The 21,915-nt window shown below is 34.9% G+C and overlaps 1 protein-coding gene across 1 annotated transcript; it reads left to right on the top strand.

Annotated features, from left to right (window-relative positions):
- Window positions 1-327: 327 nt before the first annotated feature.
- LOC123528954 (uncharacterized) lies at window positions 328-20,136 on the top strand. Its single transcript, XM_045309054.2, has 11 exons — window positions 328-352; window positions 1,005-1,117; window positions 1,761-1,809; window positions 2,315-2,443; window positions 3,003-3,133; window positions 5,831-6,020; window positions 6,929-7,110; window positions 7,634-7,732; window positions 10,415-10,547; window positions 11,316-11,507; window positions 12,452-20,136. The coding sequence occupies exons 2-11, from the start codon at window positions 1,007-1,009 to the stop codon at window positions 13,279-13,281; spliced, it is 2,046 nt and encodes a 681-aa protein (XP_045164989.2). The 5' UTR covers window positions 328-352; window positions 1,005-1,006; the 3' UTR covers window positions 13,282-20,136.
- The last annotated feature ends 1,779 nt before the right edge of the window (window positions 20,137-21,915 follow it).

The following is a 21,915-nucleotide window of genomic DNA, read 5'->3' as shown; positions in this document are numbered from 1 at the left end:
TAGACTGTTTAATAATAATTACCTGATGACCCCAAGTGATAAGGGTCACCCGACTGTGACCTTGACTTGCTAACCTGTTTTCTTGTTTTTTAAGATACAGCCTTGAAATTTGGATGACATGTATAGTTTTGCACACCGATCTGAAAACTGCCTTTCAGTGACCATGAATGTGACATACTGACCTACTTTCTTGTTTTTAAGATACAGCCTTGAAATTTTGATGACATGTACAGTTTTGCACACTAATCTTAGAACTTACTTTCTTAGTGACCATGGTTATGACTTACTGACCTACTTTCTTGTTTTTGAAGCTTTAGCAAAGAAATTTGTTCAAGAAAGCAACTTAACTCAGGTGAGTGATATAGGGCCATCATGGCCCTCTTGTTTACATTTTTTGTTGTTGGAGGAGCTGTATTAAAACAATAACAAAAAAAATCGATACCATGGTGATCTAATCTTCTAACATAAAATTCTACTAGATTCTAAAAAACTTTTGATGGACTTGAGGTTACTGTGAAAAGAAAATATTTTCGATGAAAGATCCCGCCCACGCCATTCTTAAAATAAAACGTATAAAATATGTTCTTCTTTTCAGACTGAGTAGTTGTTTACAGTTCTGAAATATCCCTTGATCTTGATATTTGTGCGAACGTTTAACAAATATTGTACAAATAGAAAACGCATTATCAAGGTTTTCTTATACTAGTAATTATTTAAACTGAAATTACTGTAATATTCAAAACGAAAATTAGTGTCAAGGGGACTGTTTACCGTGCATTGACAATATTATCAATGCCGATCAGGTATGAAAATAATACCCCTGTCAGCCTTGCACATTTTCTTTAAAGTGAAAATGGAAATGAGATTGCATGTGTTATTTTTTTTTTTGTTAAAACTCTCTAAAGAAAATATAAAAGGATATGGGTATAATATTACTTTAAATTGAGACTTTTATTGATATGGTTTTAGAATGAATTATTAATTTTGTCGTTCTGATATTACAGATATGGAGCGTATACTTGTAACAACAATTTTCATATTGTGCTTTACCCTGTGTCTCTCTTTCACCGTACCTCCTGGGGTGGAGGTCAGATGTCCATCTAGATACCGTGTGCAGGTAGGTCCTCTGTAATTTATTTCTGCCATTCAACAGAGTTTAAATGTTCATCTCTCTACAGTGTTCAGGTAGATGCTGTGTGCTTTATCTCTCAGTCAACGTACCTCCGGGTATGGTTAAGTTACCGTTTTCAGATTGAGGCCATTATCTCAGTCAACGTACCTCCTTGGGTGGAGGTCTGAAGTCAGTTAATGTAGATGTTATATTTTCTGACAATGTTTCAGTTAGTGTTTCGTGTTCCGTGCTTTATCGGTCAGTGTCTGCATGGATCGATCTCGGGTGTCCATTCAGATACCAGGTGCAGATATGTACCCTGTTTGCTTTATTGGTCACGGGCAACGTTACTGCAGGGGTCGATCTCACGTGTCCATTCATATATCGTGATTAGGGAATGTGTTTTGTGCTTTATCGGTCACAGACAACATGTTCAGATACCTTGTTTACGTTGTTGCTGTCTCGATCGGGACAGAGGACGTGCCTAGATAGTATGCTCAGGCAAGTCCCCATTGTCTTCCTGAAGTGGATATTGATGCGAAGGCAGAGTTTATGTTCCAGTAATAGTGTTGAATATGGTTGTTTGAACGCGCGTACATTTGTTTATTTTATAATGTTGACATGCATTCATTTGTTTCGTTATTTTCAGGCTGTTAGCGACAAGGCTGTTCAGTTTGAAGTAGTAGATAACAAGACAGGTAATGAGTTCGACCTTTTTTGTTAAGTAGTTAGCTGGCACGAAATAATCTAGATATAAATGGGGGAAAAAAACGTTAAACGTTAACAATGAGATTGGTAAGCGGGAGACACATAATTGAAGGATCTTGGATGTCTGATAACACAAGAAAATGCGCAGTATCAGTGATTTTGCATTAATTTTGTATTTTCATTCATTCACAGCCACTTTTGTCTTTATATTTCAATCACCCGTGCACATAATGGTCATATTCAGGTATGTATGGTATGAGACATTGTAATCAAGCATATTTATGCGCAGACGGAAACTGAAACTGTTCCAGATGTGCCCCGTGTACTGAATTTTTTAATTGTCCTTTGGCGTGAAAAAGGTACTGAAATCCATGTCGAGAGAAATTAATCATTAGTCTAAGAGCTGTCCCTTTTAATGATTTCGCTAAATCCGCTTCTTAATCGTCTGTTTATCAAATACACCGCATTTGCAACACGTGCATTATTCAATTTCAGAATGTGATAGACTAACGAGAGCAAGGCAAAGGAAAGGGATCAAGGACACTGATGTAGAACCGTCTATCACATTGGTCTACAAAGACGGACATTACAGGGCCAATATAAGCTGGGAGTTCTATCTGCGTGGTATGAGCTTAAATGAGCTTAGAACAAGGCAAAGACTGGTATATTTACCAAACACCGGCAAACCGATATCTATTTATCATATTGGCCCGACACTCAGCCGGTTTCAACATGTAACCGCTAACTGTCAGAAACTATATCCGACCGATACCAAAAACCATATTTTACGAAGAAAAAAAAAACCCACACAACATATCGGTCCAGTATGGGTCCGATAAAGAATGCTTGCTGAGTATGTAAAGACCGTTTCTTAGCTAGTGTTTAAAGAAGTTCTCACAGTTGTAAAGAGTTATTCTTTAAGTCCGGATATTACTGCGAAAAGATTTTTCTTTTGGCATAATGTATGGTAAAATTAATAATATACGTCTTTCCAATAAATATACTTTCAAATGTAATTTTGGTTAAGATTGGTTTACGATTTGACTTATTACTACTGTAATAAAGGTTGTGAAAAGTATAGTGAGCATGATCATTTTGAAACATGCCACTGATCAAATAGAATAGAACATAGATAACGGATCCTTTCGAAACAGACCATCTGCAACTCTGTCGTTCTTTTCAGGAAAAAGACTACCGAGGGTGTTTCTTATAAATCTCACATTTTATGACATCAAAGACAATCAACATCCTAAATATATGAATGATTCATGTGTATTACTGCGGCTGATTGGGAACAGAAAAGTGAAAACCAAGGTAAATACAGTGGGATAGAAGTATACCATGGTGTAAATGTTTAGGTCTGCTCAACCCGGGCTGGAGGGCGTGGACGGTAGCATGCAATTCCACTACCGTCAATGAACTGGGCTTAATCAATCCGAGCCTGCAACATTTTTCGTTTTTGTCGTGTTGAGCGACCCGTGGAGTTTCCACTTTTTCTATTTTACCATTGGTTCTACCGTCAGGGGGATAGAAAACCATTCTTGGATAGAAAGGTACAGTGATTAACCATTAGGTCTCCTGTCCGTTGGATAAACATTTACTATGTTTTAACATTGGTTCTAACGACTAATGTAAAGAATGATAGAAATGTACCATAATTTACCATTGGTTCTAACGACAAATGTAAAGAATGATAGAAATGTACCATAGTTTACCATTGGTTCTAACGACTAATGTAAAGAATGATAGAAATGTACCATAGTTTACCATTGGTTCTAACGACTAATGTAAAGAATGATAGAAATGTACCATAGTTTACCATTGGTTCTAACAACTAAGGTAAAGTGGGCTATAAATATACCATGGTTATCCTTTTGTTCTACCGTCAGTGTGATATATAGAAGTATACCAAGATTTACCATTGGTTCTATGGTCGGAGGAATAGAAATATAATATATCTTGGTTTACCATTGGTTCTATGGTCAGAGGAATAGAAATATAATATACCTTGGTTTACCATTGGTTCTATGGTCAGAGGAATAGAAATATAATATATCTTGGTTTACCATTGGTTCTATGGTCAGAGGAATAGAAATATAATATATCTTGGTTTACCATTGGTTCTATGGTCAGAGGAATAGAAATATAATATATCTTGGTTTACCATTGGTTCTATGGTCAGAGGAATAGAAATATAATATACCTTGGTTTACCATTGGTTCTATGGTCAGAGGAATAGAAATATAATATACCTTGGTTTACCACTGGTTCTATGGTCAGAGGAATAGAAATATAATATATCTTGGTTTACCATTGGTTCTATGGTCAGAGGAATATATCTTGGTTTACCATTGGTTCTATGGTCAGAGGAACAGAAATATAATATATCTTGGTTTACCATTGGTTCTATGGTCAGAGGAACAGAAATATAATATACCTTGGTTTACCATTGGTTCTCTGGTCGGAGGAACAGAAATATAATATACCTTGGTTTACCATTGGTTCTCTGGTCGGAGGAACAGAAATATAATATACCTTGGTTTACCATTGGTTCTCTGGTCGGAGGAACAGAAATACAATATACCTTGGTTTACCATTGGTTCTATGGTCGGAGGAACAGAGGAACAGAAATATAATACATCTTGGTTTACCATTGGTTCTATGGTCGGAGGAATAGAAATATAATACACCTTGGTTTACCATTGGTTCTATGGTCAGAGGAATAGAAATATAATACACCTTGGTTTACCAATGGTTCTATGGTCAGAGGAATAGAAATATAATACATCTTGGTTTACCATTGGTTCTATGGTCAGAGGAATAGAAATATAATATACCTTGGTTTACCATTGGTTCTATGGTCGGAGGAATAGAAATATAATATATCTTGGTTTACCATTGGTTCTATGGCCGGAGGAATAGAAATATAATATATCTTGGTTTACCATTGGTTCCATGGTCGGAGGAATAGAAATATAATATATCTTGGTTTACCATTGGTTCCATGGTCGGAGGAACGGAAATATAATATACCTTGGTTTACCATTGGTTCGATGGTCGGAGGAACGGAAATATAATATACCTTGGTTTACCATTGGTTCTATGGTCGGAGGAACGGAAATATAATATACCTTGGTTTACCATTGGTTCTGTGGTCGGAGGAACAGAAATATAATATACCTTGGTTTACCATTGGTTCCATGGTCGGAGGAACAGAAATATAATATATCTTGGTTTACCATTGGTTCTATGGTCGGAGGAATAGAAATATAATATATCTTGGTTTACCATTGGTTCTATGGTCGGAGGAACAGAAATATAATATACCTTGGTTTACCATTGGTTCTATGGTCGGAGGAACAGAAATATAATATATCTTGGTTTACCATTGGTTCTGTGGTCAGAGGAACAGAAATATAATATATCTTGGTTTACCATTGGTTCCATGGTCAGAGGAATAGAAATATAATATATCTTGGTTTACCATTGGTTCCATGGTCAGAGGAATAGAAATATAATATACCTTGGTTTACCATTGGTTCTGCCTCAATGCGGTAGAATCACAACATGTTTTACCATTTAATTACCAATAGGTCTCAAAACAGGTATACATACATAAAAAAGTTAAGACAAGAAGCGAAAGCTGTAATGTAATACAAGACATACTTTTTACACAGAATGCATAAGGTTTGATTATTACGGTATATTACGGTATAATCGGGCCATGTGGTCTAGAGTTATGTGCTCTTGATCGATTAACTTATTTTCCAGATTTATATAGAATACTTTTTTTCCATAGTACAGTACATATTGAGAGGACAAATTGTTATCCATTCACGCAAAAATGACTGCTAATGGGAGTTTGAGTTGTAAATATATTGTGAGCGATCTAAGGCCATCGTGACCCTTTTGCTTTTCAAAAAAAATGACGAGAGATGTTCATACCTCAGCTAATGTTATTATAAAATCAGGTATTGAACGCAAAACATTTGTTCACTTGATACATTTCAGCATCAAGTGCAGTTTTATTTTGACTGTCTGCCACTGCTGAAAGAACCGGACATCGGCCTGGTGGTTCAGTTGTGGAGCTATTCTAGACAAGATCGCCCTTGTAGATCCCTGCGTTCCTTACCACAGGGGAAAAGTAACTGCGGTCCAAATGTCCAGTGTTCGCAAAAGTACAGCTACCCCATTTCTGAAAGTAAGAAATTTAAACACTACATTTTATGTTTAAATAATATTGGCGGTGTATTTAGATGAGCCTAGTGACTGGTCGCCTGACATAGAGGCTCATATACTGTAAAAATAGGTCTTGAACCATGTTTTACATAACTGACTTCTACATGTGCTCACATGCGCACATTTTTGTAAAGGAAATCAAGGGAGATAATAACACAAGCTACAAATAAAAAAGAAAACTATTAATTATATTTCTTTAATGTAGAGATAGGCCCTAAACTTTTCAATGATAGAATTACATTAAATAAAGTCTAGAAATTAATTTCCAAGTCCTTGAAATAACCAAAAATGATTTCACAAATGTGAAGTTTATGATAGTTTTGTTAATATCAATAACAGAAGTTTTAATTTTTAATTTAAAGTTGTGATCCACAAAGAATGACAACTCTTGCCTTGGGCTAGTACTTATAAGTAGAGATCTATTAGTTTACTTCCCTTGCAATTACACAATTGAGTGGAAAATGAAAACTGTTTAAGACACAATATCATACTTTTTTGCACAACAAAATCATTAAGGATTTATTCATTTGTGTTTGATTTACCCCTCAAGACATGGTTCCTATGATTCTGTCAACTTACATATGGTAAAAAATTAACTTTTAACAAGCCAGTAATAAAACGAAGTACCAGTAGGTAAATAATAGTGCAGATAATACAGTTTTGCTTGTATCAAAATGTCACAATAGATCCACTTTTGTAATACAGAACACCTGGTAGGATTAGTAAAGGTGCAATTATATTGATCTCTATTTCCTATGCCTATTTAATGTCTTACATTACTTGATAATAACAACAGACAGATCTGTGTTCATTAAGTAACGATAGTGTGTCAAATATAAACTGACAAATCTATTTTTAATATAACTTCAGATGCCCACACATACATACAGTGTGCCTGTTATAGAAAAAATCACGGGGTGCCAAAATTGCACTGGAAATATGACTACACAGACGAAGTATTCTATATCAACTTTACAAATGTACCACCGTACCTGAATCATGCAGTGATAGACATTGTTGATGGACATACTGAGGACAATCTTGGTATCATTGTAAGTTTCGCTACACTGCTTGCATTGATTAAGACTTAAATTCCTTGCATGTCCATAACTAGTTGAAACATGCTGCTTTGGGAGAACGAATGTATTTACTATTTTATATATGTAACAGAATACTAAAAAGGTAGTTGTATAAAAAATAAAATGCACTTACATTAGCTTAATACTTGTTAAAAGGCTTTAATCTAAAATATAATTTGATATTCGATACAAAGGAATGTTTAGACTTTTCCTCTTTTTACTGAAGTTGCCTACCTACAAAATATGTGAAAGTTTATGAGTTGTCAGCAATTACTATTTCTATATCTTGACAAAATTCACATCTAAGGCACATCTTTTCCGGAGACCATTGTACTATCATAATCAGACCTTATCATAACTATCAATTTATAAAAGCTAAATCAGAAACCAGTACAATTTTAGTGGCGTATTTTGGACATTAAAACAAAAGATATGTTGGTATCTTTTACTGTAAATAGATTAGTTATAGACCATACTGTAGTTATGTCTTTTACAGGAAGTGAGAAAGTCCAACATGCGAGATGGTGAAATACATGAAAAATCTGAAAAATTTGGACTAGGCAACTATACAGTATACGTATGTGTGAAACTAAAAGTATGTAGAATTAACTTACTAATCGTTAACATAATACATGCTAGTTTGGTTCGAATAGGGGCTAGTGTAATAAATTCATTAGACGATTCACTATTTCATATCTAGTAGGTGTAAAATATCGGTATATTGACCGCGTGGAGCTATGTCATTTTTGCGTTTGAACCTGTTGAAACCATGAGACCTTTCAGTAATTTGACTAATAAAAAGGATTTTATGGGCAACATTGTTAAGTTATTCTAATTTCTTTGTGTTACTTTATAATTCAGTAAGCAGACGATATAATGGCACTTCTTTTAACTTTAAGGTTAACGAAAATTTTCCATTTAACTATTACACAAATGCAAATATAACTAAATTAAAGTTCTAAACATGCCTGAATGAAAAAGGCTCAGACGAATGTATCAGTTTATCAGTCGGATAACCCTAAAGTACATACGTCGCGGACATTATTTTGTATAACTAGTGTGGTTTTCAGTAAAAAAAAAATCAATTTTCTGCAGTGAATACTTATAAATACGCATGTTTATAGCCTACCAACCGTTATACTAGTATAGTTTCGACATACAGTATTATTTAATAATATTTCCTTTGTTGTATGCTATGACCTCTAACCACAATTTACGGAAGAAAATCAATTTTAGTAGAAATTTTCCATAGAAATTACCATAAGAAATAAAATTGGCGATTTGAAATACTTATATCAAAACAGTGGTAAGTTCATGAAGAAAGAGAATTTAAAACTAATGTTTTTCTCGTTGGTGCACTTGGTGAATTCTGTTCCACATACTGACCCTGTATTAACAATTGACAACTATCTCTTCTTTTGTTTACGGTGATGGGTAATTCCGACTAAAACAGTTTGCAAGTCTTTGGATGGAGGAAAAAGCAAAGAAAGCAACCCTATTTTATATTGAAATAATTTTAAAGTGGACCTTATAATTCAATTAAAAAAAGATAAGGGTTAACCTATTTGAAATATTAAAGTAGGGAGGACTGCCATGCTTAGTTTAAGAATTATGTGTTAGTCTGTTGCATGATTTACTTAAAATTATACTACCAGTACTGTTTGGTTTCAGATGCGTGCGGAAGCATGGAGGGGACATCTGATTTTTTTATTTTAATTTATGTCGTGGCCACGAGTTATAACTAAGAAAAAAAACGAAAAACAAAAAAAATGTTATCTCGTAGCCACGAGATATAATAAGAAAAAAAAAACCCCAAAAAACAAAAAAAAAACAATATCTTAATTCGTGGCCACGAAATAAAACTAAGAAAAAAAACAAACGAAAAGCGATATTTTGCTAATTCGAAATATAACTAAGGAAAAAAAAAACAACAAAAAAACAATATTTTGCTAATTCGTGGCCACGAATTTTTTTCTTAGTTATATTTCGTGGCCACGAATTAGCAAAAAAAAATAAATATCGTCTTTTGTTTTTTCTTAGTTATATTTCATGGCCACGAATTAGCAAAAAATCGTCTTTTGTATTTTTTTCTTACTTATATTTCGTGGCCACGTATTAGCAAAAAATCGTTTTTTTTCTTAGTTATATTCGTGGCCACGAATTGGCAATAAAATCGTTTTTTTTGTTTGTTTTTTTCTTAGTTATATTTCGTGGCAACGAATTAAGAAATTGTTTTTTTTTTTCTTAGTTGTATCTCGTGGCCACGAGATAACATTTTTTGTTTTTCGTTTTTTTTCTTAGTTATATCTCGTGGCCACGACATAAATTAAAATTAAAAAATCCGATGTCCCCTCTATGCTTCCGTAGATACGTGAAAAGACTGCACACTTTTTATATAAGGCTGTGTTTTCCATTTTATTTTGTCAAATACAGTGTCATCAAAACATAAACTAACACGCGTGTTTTAACATAGTTAGTTCCCCTTGTTTGTCCTAACTCACATTTCAGTTCTTAAAAAATTTACATAACTTCTATGTAAAACACTCCCTGCATGCCCAGTTCACTTTCAGTGGCCGTGGAACATATTGCATAGAGACACGTATCATTGATCAGTTGTTGATAAGTAGCTGTACAGTCTTACATTTGCAACACCCAGTTTCGCCTGTTTGACGCAACATAATGGACAAAATGATCTGGTTTTTGCAGCTACTGTCCAACAGAGAACGATTTTATAAGTTCAGATGAAATGAAGCATAAGTTAGCAGTCTCCAGTGCCAGTTTAGAACTTGCTTCTTTCAACAATAGGTTACAGCCTAGATGAGCACCCATGATTTAAAGTACTCAGCCTGAGTCATATCCTATTGCAGAAATATATGACGACATTTGAACACTGTTATCCCTAAGGTTAAGACAAATGTAGATAGAATATAAATATTTGTTTCTCATACACACAGTAATTTACGTTCAGTTCAGCATGTGCGAGAACATTTGATCTAATATTAATTATACATTTGAGCCGCACCATGAGAAAACCAACATAGTGGTTTTGCGACCAGCATGGGTCCAGACCAGCCTGTGCATCCAGGGAGTCTGGTCAGGATCCATGCTGTTCGCTAACAGTTTCTCTAATTGCAATAGACTTTGAAAGCGAACAGCATGGATCCTGATCAGACTGCGCGGATGCGCAGGCTGGTCTGGATCCATGCTGGTCGCAAAGCCTCTATGTTGGTTTTCTCATGGTGCGGCTCATTTTATGAGGCTCTTACCTTTCATTCAGCTTTACCTGGAATGTTCGGAAGCTGGAAGTACGGAGTCTCTATACAGTGGTGAAATTGATGACAATTGCTGTGTCCGTGGTAGCAGCTGCGATGGCAGCGATTATTACATCTACAGTGACCAAAAACTCAATGGTATCTGCGTTTTTACTCAACTTTCGTACTCTTGAATGACACAGTGATACCTGGATTTTAAAACCTACTCAAGAATTTTTTTTAATGTATTGCTTTGTTTAAAGCTACTAGTGCACAGTTTTTGGAAAACTATTTTTATATGTATACTGATAAACAATATATATATCTGACTGTAAGCAATAAAAAACATCATATCATATATCATATTTAACCAGTACTTTTCCCCGACCGGGGTTGTTTCTAGAAAAATCCAGTCCCTAATTAGATTATTGGTACGCTACTGGTTTGAAAACCAGTTTCGGGTACTATAGGATTGCGTATTCCCGTCCGTCCGCACTTTCATGTCCGGCCCATAAATGTCACCAGTTAAGGTACTTTAAGATCACTTGGCACAAATGTTCTCCGTTATGAGACGTGTCTTGCGCAACACCCTGACCCTAGCCTAAAGGTCAGTGTCACAGTCAGCAGGATGTTTTGTCCTGTCCGGTCTGTAACTCAACCAACCATCAAGACATTTTGATATAACTTGGCACAAAACAATATTTTATGTGTATTTGTACTTTGTAGCTTTAGATTACAAGCATTATAAACTTAGGACTATTGCCCTTGTCATATAAAATAGAATATTCCAAACACAGTTAATTGATAAAATGTTTCATTAAATTCTTTTATAGGAGTTTCAGAAACAAAACTACATTTCTGTTTAGTTCTGACTAATGCGATGTAAGATGCGTATAAAAACTGTATTTTCTGTTTATTTCATCGCAGTTTCACGAAGTAAATCAGAAAAAATAACTACTGTGAAACAAGACATTTGGGATGAGGAAAAGCTAGAGACAATACTTGGAATTGTGGGAGGCATAATACTTACAGTAATAGTTACAACCGTGACATTTTTCATCTGTCGCAAACGGAAATTACCCGAAAGTAGAAGTTGTAGGCCACCAACAAATGAGATAGGTAATATCTTGATGAAGTCATGCAATGTTAGAAAGTTAACACTGTTTTAGATATATGTTTGGTAATACCGATTTCTTTCTACATTTTAATTTCCATAGCTCAGTTTTCTAGCATTAAACTGCTCTTCTTGTCGCTTTTCATGTGTTTTAACAGACGTATTCAAACGTGTGTTGGCAGAGAGATTCTCGCGCTCAAGTGCTGTTAAAATCTTTTTAGATATGCGCGTTCCGTGTCAAAGCGCAAACGTATTATGGGCCCAAAACAGATGATTCAAAAGGAAACGACATCAGCCTAATAAAACGCCGAAATTACCGCCGGAATTCATGGAAATTCATTGACGCTGAGGGACAATAAGTTCATTTTTTTTGTTTTTAGGCTTTTTTATGCTAAAATAGTGTTAGCGCATGTTCATTTCGTGTTATAATATTTCAGAATACATCGGGAGACGTTGGTACCCTCGCCCTACCGGGCTTCGGCACCGAACAGTCCCTTTGGATGATGCAGATGTTGTTATATGAAACAACATGCGTTATTCCTACAATAATACATACATAGATATGTTAATGTCAGATTGACTTTGTCGAAAGACAATAAAATCAGTACATTGAAATATCTATTGAAAATAACTGTACAGCATATAGAGAGCTATTGGACATAATTTTTGTTATAGGCAAATATATTTTGTAGCATTGCCACCGCCCTCCCTCCTGAAAAAAGTCTTCATCTGTATAATTCCCTAATCAAATATTTTATATAGTGGTATTTATAACAGGAAGTTTTTCCTTTTGGGTTCACTGAAAATTGCGTTATATGTGCGCTCGCCTTGAGATAATTTGTTATTGTGCTTAAGGGAGCAGTTACATTTGCTCATTGTTCTTATCAAATTGTATCGCATATTTTTATAGTGTTCGTATACCGTAAAAGACACCTTACTTCTATTATAGAAATGAGTGAGCTTTCTCCCGAACGAGTGCCACTCAGAGATGAGCCACTCAGAGATGAGAATCAAACACCGTTCATTATGACAAACAATATTCGTATTGAAACAACATTAAGTCAAACACAAGGGTTGGAGCAATCCGCAAACCATCCAGTACCAGTGCTCACTGAAAGCTGTCAACGAACAGAGAACAATCAGACCAGAACAACATTTAAGAAGTACCAGGTAGTGTTGCTCTATCATCCAGATGCGGACAACCCAAGGCATATTCAGAGGATTGCAGACTTCGCACAAACTTTGACTGATAAATATGGAATTATTATAGAAAGAAGTACAACTGAAAACTGGGTTGACTTTGCGGAGACGGCCTTTGATAGGTTTCGTAATATTGTATTAATAATTTCCAGTGGATTATACCGCATGCTTCGTCATTATCTACATTCGGAACAAATACCCGAAGAACTACTTTCAGCACGTAACCGAGAGATAACGCCATGCATTGTTCTAAATAAAATGCAAACTCAAATTCAAGATCATTCAGAAGTGCAGCATTGCTCTAAACAAAAGGGTATTTGTCTCCACATTGTAAATCTGGACAACAGAGGGGACAATGACCGTGTTCTAGAGCATTTTCTAAATGATCATCCTTTTTTCAAAGAACATTCCCACTTGTATGAATTTTATAGAACTGACTTATATTCAGAAGATCTCACACCGCTTATAGAAAATCTAAAACCAAGCGTACAGAAGGAAATGCCACAGGAATTGCAACGCAAATTAATGCAGATAAACGCGGAAAGTGCGAGCTTGACAGATACGGTTTTTAGTCCTTAAATTCATCATATTTCAGACGTTTAACTGTTTTCATTTGACCTCTAAATATTATTGAATAAACATTATCAGAGAGACTTTCATTGGTGGGATGTCCACACCGACCTGAAAAACGTTAAATGTGCGCTCGCTTGGAGATAATTTTTTATGGTGCTTAAGAATGTAATTTTGATCGGATGTTTCTGGTGAAATAGAAAACTGGATCAGAATCTTACAGCGACAAAACATGAAACTGCATTTTGCTTTTGTTTTTACGCTGAGATATTACCATATGTACATCTATCTATTAACGGGCGGGTTTGTAAAATACCGCTGCAGTAAAAGGACAATTATTTGATACCATGATTGTGTAATTTTTAACTTGTTTCTGTAGATCACTTTATAACCTTGTAGCCGAGTAGTGTTGAAATAGTAACTTGACTTCCATGTTTGTGCATAACAATCTTTGTATATAATAATCTACCTCAAGTACAGATTAAAATCCATTTCCGTCCATATGACTTCTGTAAGACTAGGATAGATTTATTCCTCTATCCTCCTACAGATGGTTGTGAAATATATAAGGTTTGTTTTTATATGTACATCACTAGGATAATTGAATTGTCCTTATTTAACTATATAAATGAAAAGTAACTGGTGTAGAAAAGAGGAAACCCTTTCCCCAGTTTTATTTATAATATTTAAGACAGAAAATATGGTTTGTTCAGCTGATCGAGTCGTAATCTATGACACATGGGCAAAGACATATTTCACTGGAGTGCAAAAACTAGATAACTTATGTTTTATTCCGAAAATAACATTTTCATTAATGTGTTCTAAATAGACCTACAGTGCGTTTGACATTTTGAAATATTTTGATGATTTTTCAAAGAATGCAAAACTGTGTGTGAATTCAACACAAAATGTTAAGTACAAAAACTTGAAAACAACACTTATACTGTTCTGCATATATATTTTTGATGAAGATATATATGTTATACTCTAGATAACTCTATCCCAGAAACTTGACTTTTTATTAAAACATTGCATAAGGAATATACTGTAAAGTCATCCTAAAGTTCAAAAGATGTAGCAGTTTGAGATCTGAGTAACTTATTATTACTCGTGGGTAAGCTTTACTGTTGAAACAGAAAATTAATATTTTTCTGCCATATCTAAAATCATATGCCTACAACGTGTAAAATATAAACGAATTGTGTTGTAAACAAGTAGGTATCAAGAAGACCTCAACTGGGGTGGGGGAGGGATCAATAATCAGCACCTATCCTTATCGATTTTCGTTTTCAAGAAAGTACATTTTAGTTTTGTTAAAATAAGCAAATTGATGGTCCAGGAGTTCATTAAATGTTTCGTTGTCTTGCGCAGTCTTATACCAATACAGTTTAAAGCATACTCTTTGGTACCTACAAACTATGTTCCTTATATCCTTATCAAGTTATTGAGCATATTTGGTGTACTCATGCTTCAGATTACTTGTTTTAATTTATGCAGTCATTTATATTAGAAATTTAGCGGATGATCGTTTTATTGATACTGTCTCAGTAAGAAAATAGCGAGGCTAGCACCCCAACGCTAACTATACCTTCCACAATGTTTTATAGTGTTTTTATCATGATAAAATGTATTTTGTTGATTGGATTTGAAGCATTTTTATATGCTGTATCTTAAAAAAGAGGCAAATTGCAGATGGCTTTCTTAGTAGCTCTGGGTTCCAAAACGAGTTATCTAGTTTTGCACCAGGTGACGATATGTTACATATTGGTTTACCGCGTTCACAATATTTAAGAGGAACAAAAATTTCACAACCAGATTATAAACGGAGGTGTCAAGGAAGTAATTTGTAATGGTGTTTATGTTGTATTTTATGTAAAATTTTATTTTTACACAGTTGCCTATTGTGCTCAAAAAGCTTCAATAATAACTTTATTTAAATAGTCTGACATTTTGACAGCAGCCAGTCTAACATATGATCCTCTAACACAGAATTCTACTAAGTAATGTACAAACATTGCATTAAATGTTTCTTTATTGTAAATATACCCTTTCTTCTGTGGACAAAAATTGAATTTCAATGGACATCATCAGACAGTTTGCAAAATCAGTTTTTTGGACTGAAAGCATTATCATTCTATTCTACCGCCATCTTTAACCATGCACTTTTTATATGTATTTTTACATTATTAAAACCCTGTAAAGTACATTTTTGTCGACAACTACTACTATTTGTATGCAAATAATGGATAATTATCTTGAGGGGTGCTGCACATTGCATTTTCTCTCATGAACAGACCTAGTCAAACCAAGTCTGCTTCTGTTTTTGATAGGTTTTCGTTCTTTGCCACCAAAGGATCTTCTTACAGATTTTATTTATCATTGTTAATACCTGAAAGGTCATATTTTGCAAATATTTTTATGTATATTTTCTTCGTGTTTATAGTTAGAACAAACTGTTACTGACATTATTTGGGTATAACTTTGTTCAAACGTTATGAATAATATGTTTTTAGTTCGCTTGTTTAGTCAGTTCAATAATTATTATGTAGTTGAAGTGTTAAGTGTAAGGGGGGATGAATTTCCAGCTTTGTTGCACTGCTACAGCAATATGATAATATGCTATTGACTGTTACCATGTTAACGGCCATCAGTTGCATCGTTATGTTTTTTAGCTCACCTGTCACATAGTGACAAGGTGAGCTTTTGTGATCACCCGTCGTCCGTCGTCAGTCCGTGCGTGCGTGCGTGCGTCAACAATTTCTTGTCTGTACGATAGTGGTTTCATTTATGATTTTATTTTAACCAAACTTGCACACAACTTGTATCACCATAAGATCTCGGTTCCTTTCTTGAACTGGCCAGATCCCATTATGGGTTCCAGAGTTATGGCCCCTGAAAGGGCCAAAATCAGCTATTTTGACCTTGTCTGCACAATAGCAGCTTTATTTATGATTTGATTTTTACCAAACTTGCACACAACTTGTATCACCATAAGATCTTAGTTCCTTTCTTAAACTGGCGAGATTTCATGATGGGTTCCAGAGTTATGGCCCCTGAAAAGGCCAGAATTAGCTATTTTGACCTTTTCTGCACGATAGCAGCTTCATTCATGATTTGAATTTAATCAAACTTGCACAAAACTTGTGTCACCATAAGATCTCGGTTCCTTTTTAGAACCGGCCAGATCCCATAATGGGTGCCAGAGTTATGGCCCCCGAATGGGCCAAAATTAGCTATTTTGACCTTGTCTGTACAATAGCAGCTTCATTTATGATTTGATTTTAACCAAACTTGCACAGAACTTGTATCACCACAAGATCTTGCTTCCTTTCTTGAACTGGCCAGATTCCTTCTTGGGTTCAAGAGTTATGGCCCCTTAAAGGTCTAAAATCGGCTATTTTGGCTTTTGCAGCCATATAGAGACTTCATTTATGGTTTTATCTGATACAAACTTCCAAAATATCTTCAACAACAATAAATCTTGGATTCCATGACAAATCAGATCCAGTCGTAGGTTCCAGAGTTATTTTATATCTGATTACCTCCCCTGATTGTAGTCAAAATGGATTTATATCAGTAAATACTTATAGGACTTATTTGAAATTTCATTATTGTTATTAGTTGGACTGAGACAATCAGAGTAGATAACTATGGACTGATTTTATGTCAAATTACCTCCCTTTATTTCAAATTAAAATGGGTATATCTCCGTAACTAATGAAGATACTGATCTGAAATTTCATTTATGCCAACATATTTATTTGGCAGATCCTTCTTTTGTTCACTTACAATATATTTTTCTTAATAACTTCCCTTTTACGTTACTATAAATAGCTTATTTTTAGTAACTTTTTTATTATTGGCCGTAGGGAAAAGCCGAGACCACTTTTCTGTGGTACAAGATGGATGGTACCTCCAATTTTTAGGTGTTTTTGACATATCTATACATTGTAAGAATTTTTTTCTTCTTTTTGGTTAAATTTCTTCCCTTTGTTGTTCCTGTCCTTTGGATTTAGATATTTTTCTGAGGACCTTCTTGTCCTCAAGTGCAATGATAACAGGTGAGCGATATAGGGCCATCATGGCCCTCTTGTTTATATTTTACCACCCAACTTCTATAGACAAAAGCATGTTGTCGTGTCTCCACTGGTTTAGCGGCAGTGTGTATATATACCAAAAGATCTTGTACTCCGTGTGCATTTACGTAAGCGAAGCTTCATTTTGTTTGTGTACTTTTTGTGCCCTCACCCCCAATTTTTTGTCTTATGTTATATTTTGGTGGGGGAGGGGCACTTAGATTTGCCAATGTCCGTACTTCTGTCAAACGAAAGGACATTTGTTAGGTACAATATATCTAATTTTATTCATTCCGTACTGCATAATGGATAATTTTTGCTTTTTTTTGTGCTAAAAGAAATACCCAATAAATGTCCGTTCGTAAGACCGTCTGTCCATCCGTCCGTCCGTCCGAATTTGTGTCGTGCATAATTATCTAAAAATATTTGACCCAGAGTCATCAAACCTCAAGGGTTGTAGATAGGGATGTGAAGTTGTGCACCTTGGTTTGACCAATGTTATGACCCTTGACTTAATAAAAAAATGTCTGTTCGAATTTGTGTCGTGCATATCTCAAAAAGTATTTTGCAGCTTGTGAAGTTGAACACTTGGTGTTCTGTTTACGGACCTCAATTCTGGTCTTTGATTAAGTGAAAAATATTTATAAAGTGCTCCAAAGTTTGTGCTCCATATCCAGCTTAACAACATTTGACTTGATTTCACTCTGCAAGACCAAAGTAATGGTCATTGTCTTAGTAAAAAGTATGCATTAAGGGAATGAAAGTTTGTGTCCCATATATTTCAAAAAGTATTTGACCAGGAATCATGTGACTTTATACTAGTGTTTTTCATTTGTGCACCTGGGATTTTATTTATTCTTACCTTCTACCCACGCCTTTCTCCATAAATATCTTTCATTTTCTTTTATCTTGTGTTTCTTGTTATGTTCTGTGGTATCCATAGTCTCTCCCCCACCTCCTCCACTCAGCCCGAGGTAGTATAAAGGTTTACTTAGTGGTAACATTATGACCATACAGTGACAGGAAGTAGGGGCACCGGTGTCCTATAGACACACATCTAATTTATATACACTTTACATACTTGGGCCTCTCATTTTCAATGTGTTGCATTTTGCCACACCAGTTTAAATAACCTAAGTTTTATATATTGGGCAGCATCTTTTGTATTTTGAACGGGCGGTATACTGATGAGATTTTTATTCAAACAGTTCAGGTTTTAGGAATGGTAAGGAAACATTTTATGAATGATTCACATTTGCAGTATCAGCGGGTTTCCTGACCAGTTAGACAATTCCTTTGATATTATACATAATTTCAAAAAAGATCAGAAAATTGGCACATTGGCATTTATAATTGTTCAAGTATTTTGTTCAGTTCTGCGCAATGAAGTTTTGGGAAACAAACATGCAGTTTGACTCAGTTCGTCGCTAGCTTCGTGTGTAACTTTAAAAAGACACAACAGTTGTAAAAACTTTAAAAAATCAACATTAAACAAATGGTTCGAAGTTTTCTATTAGGGAAACAATTAACTAGACTTATAATAGTGATTTTTCTACGATACTTACATTTTTGCCTATTACATTAAAATGATTCATTCAGAACTGTCTTACTGCCAACAGAATGATGTTATAAAGATCAATATCCATGTCAAAGAAAACCTAATGATCAAACAGTAGGACAGTCAAACGTTTGAAAATAGTCATATGCTCGCATTTTTCAGAAACTGTTATACTCTCCAATTATCAGTTATTGGTTTAAAAATTCAATAAAAACTTGCATTATAAAAGCCATCGTAACTAGTTTCATTTTTAGAATTTTTGACTTTCTGCACCTGTTATCGGGCACTTCCAAACACGTTTTAGAAATAAAATAAAATGACTTAATTATTAAATACATAATGTCTCAGTCAGGAGGTATAAAATACTTTGCGGATACAATAGTTAAATTCAGCTCTTTTATTCGTTACACTGTTCCCACTTGACTTTATACAACCGAAAGTTTTGTTTGCCCCACTTTCGTTACCCTTGAATACAAAAGCTTCAAGAAGGCTTTCAAACATAAAATGCTGTAGAAACGCAGCTCTTACAAATGTAATAGTTTTTACTTTTAAATGCATATTCAGGTAGAACGGGTGAACAATCAAAAAAAAAATCTCTAATGATCATAGAAACGTCGTAGAAACTGATTTTTATAGAATAAAGCATACATGTTTTCCCTTTTCGGCGTTTCCTATTGAAAAAATAAGACACCGAAGGTAAGGTTTAAATTGACCCGTTTTCACGTATTTTAATGATTACTTATACCGTCAGATAGTGACTTAGATCTATTGGATAAATGACTGTTTTCTGTTACGTAACTTGAATATTTATGCAACTGTATACTTAAAAATTCAGATTTCGTGAAAGCTTTGATTTTACGTTCTACTGTATTAACAGCGCAAACAAATTTGAATTTTATATTAATGTAGGTTAATTAGATTTTGGTCAAAAAGTGAAACACGTCGTAAAATGTTGCTCAAATATGACCGGCCACCTCTTATACGTTTGCTTGTTTTTAAACCCATTTATTTAGGTCAAAAATATATTAACTATTGGTTGTCATTATTAACTATTGGTTGTCATAAATTTTCTTGTTAGATCTATGAAAAATCAAATTTGAAAGATTCTTATGATTTTAACCTTTACTTCTTAGTGTATGATGGTTACAATATACATGTATAGACTGTTTGCGTTATATTCTATTAAATGACATATGCTTATTGTAAACTTGATAAATATTATGATATCAGTATGGTTGTTAGCTCACTTGAACTTTGGGTTCGGGATCAGCTTTTAGTATAGGTCTAGATGATCCGACGTGCAATGGCCATCGTCAACCTTGCGCCAATGTTTTTACTAAAAGTAAACAGAATTACATCGAAGTTGGTCTGAGAGGCCTGAGAGGTCGTGATATGAACCTCTCTCACGTTTGATTAAATGATTCCGCTTCATTTGACTACAGAACTAGGGTCCGTTATAGTCAGATATGGGAAACAATTTCAGAAACAATTGACGGACGTTAACCAAACTTTTCAATAAGCATCTTTGTATGGACTTTTCTCAAAACGTTCATATAGTTTAGTTGACCGCTCTTAAGGCCTGCTAGAACTTATTTAGAAAACAATCTCCTTTAGCTTCATGGGTGTTCAGTGTACTTGGAAGAAAGGTTAAGCGGTCACGACCAGATGAGCGCTCTAAGGCTTTCATATCCCTCTTATTTCGCTCAGATAATATGCATTCAAATATGGTCTCTGTGACAATGTACATATATATACATTGACTGCCTACGTTATACAGTCAAACTTGCTCAAGAGACCATGTCTGTTAAGGGACCACTTGTATTAAGAGAACTTTTGAGTTCCTTTTTGTGTTGTTAAAGAACAAATGATATTGTATTAAGAGACCACGACTTGCCATTTCCTTAACGTAATTTGACACTGTATTCTGTTTTAGAATTAATCTTTTAATTAACATGTATGCTTAGTTAATCTTGGCTGTCTCATTCAAACTATTGTTTTCTTTTTTCAATAAAACAATGATATCTTGAACAATTGTGTAATCTTTTAAACTATTTTGACCAGAGATAACATTGTGTCACTCAAGAAGGCTGAAGTCTTGAATCAAATATCAAAAGGAGTTGTCAACCGACAACACAGCTTGCCGCCTAAGGTGGAACGTTTATGAATGGGGGATGTATTTTTGAATGTGTAATGTTTGGTGGGCGGGATTGGTTGAGTAAGAAACAATACGGAATTGAAAACACCATAAAACAAAAGTAAAAATAGTATAAAAGTAAAACAGAAAAGGCTAACTAAAAGAACTAAAAGTTGTGTTATCAACTAAGCACGACCTTGACAACGACACTGACGCCGACGCTGTGAGTTGTGACACTCAGCACGGTAACCTAAAATTCAGTGCAAATAATTGAGTACTTTCCCTTTTTAGTATTAAATTGGGACGGTGATCAGAAAACGTTGTTCAGTGGGTTGAATCATTACCCCGCCCCCACCCCGCCAAAGGCGAAGGGGATATTAGAAATGCTGTCCGTGCGTGCGTGCGTGCGTGTGTCCGTCCGTCCGCAACGATCTTTGTCCGGAGCATAACTCCAAAAGTACTGGAGGGATTTTCTTCAAACTTCATACACTGATAGAACACATTGGGAGGAAGTGCAGTGTGCAAGAACAATAACTCTACCCTGCCTATTTTTTGAGTTATTCCCCTTTATCTTATTTTCTTAAAAAAATTGTCCGGAGCATAACTCCAAAAGTACTGGAGGGATTTTCTTCAAACTTCATACACTGATAGAACACATTAGGAGGAAGTGCAGTGTGCAAGAACAATAACTCTACCTTGCCTATTTTTTGAGTTATTCCCCTTTATCTTATTTTCTTAAAAAAATTGTCCGGAGCATAACTCCAAAAGTACTGGAGGGATTTTCTTCAAACTTCATACACTGATAGAACACATTAGGAGGAAGTGCAGTGTGCAAGAACTCTACCTTGCCTATTTTTTGAGTTATTCCCCTTCAT

Source organism: Mercenaria mercenaria, chromosome 13 (assembly GCF_021730395.1).
Source record: "Mercenaria mercenaria strain notata chromosome 13, MADL_Memer_1, whole genome shotgun sequence".
Classification (NCBI taxonomy): Eukaryota; Metazoa; Mollusca; class Bivalvia; order Venerida; family Veneridae; genus Mercenaria; species Mercenaria mercenaria.
This window is presented reverse-complemented; position numbering and strand designations above follow the sequence as displayed.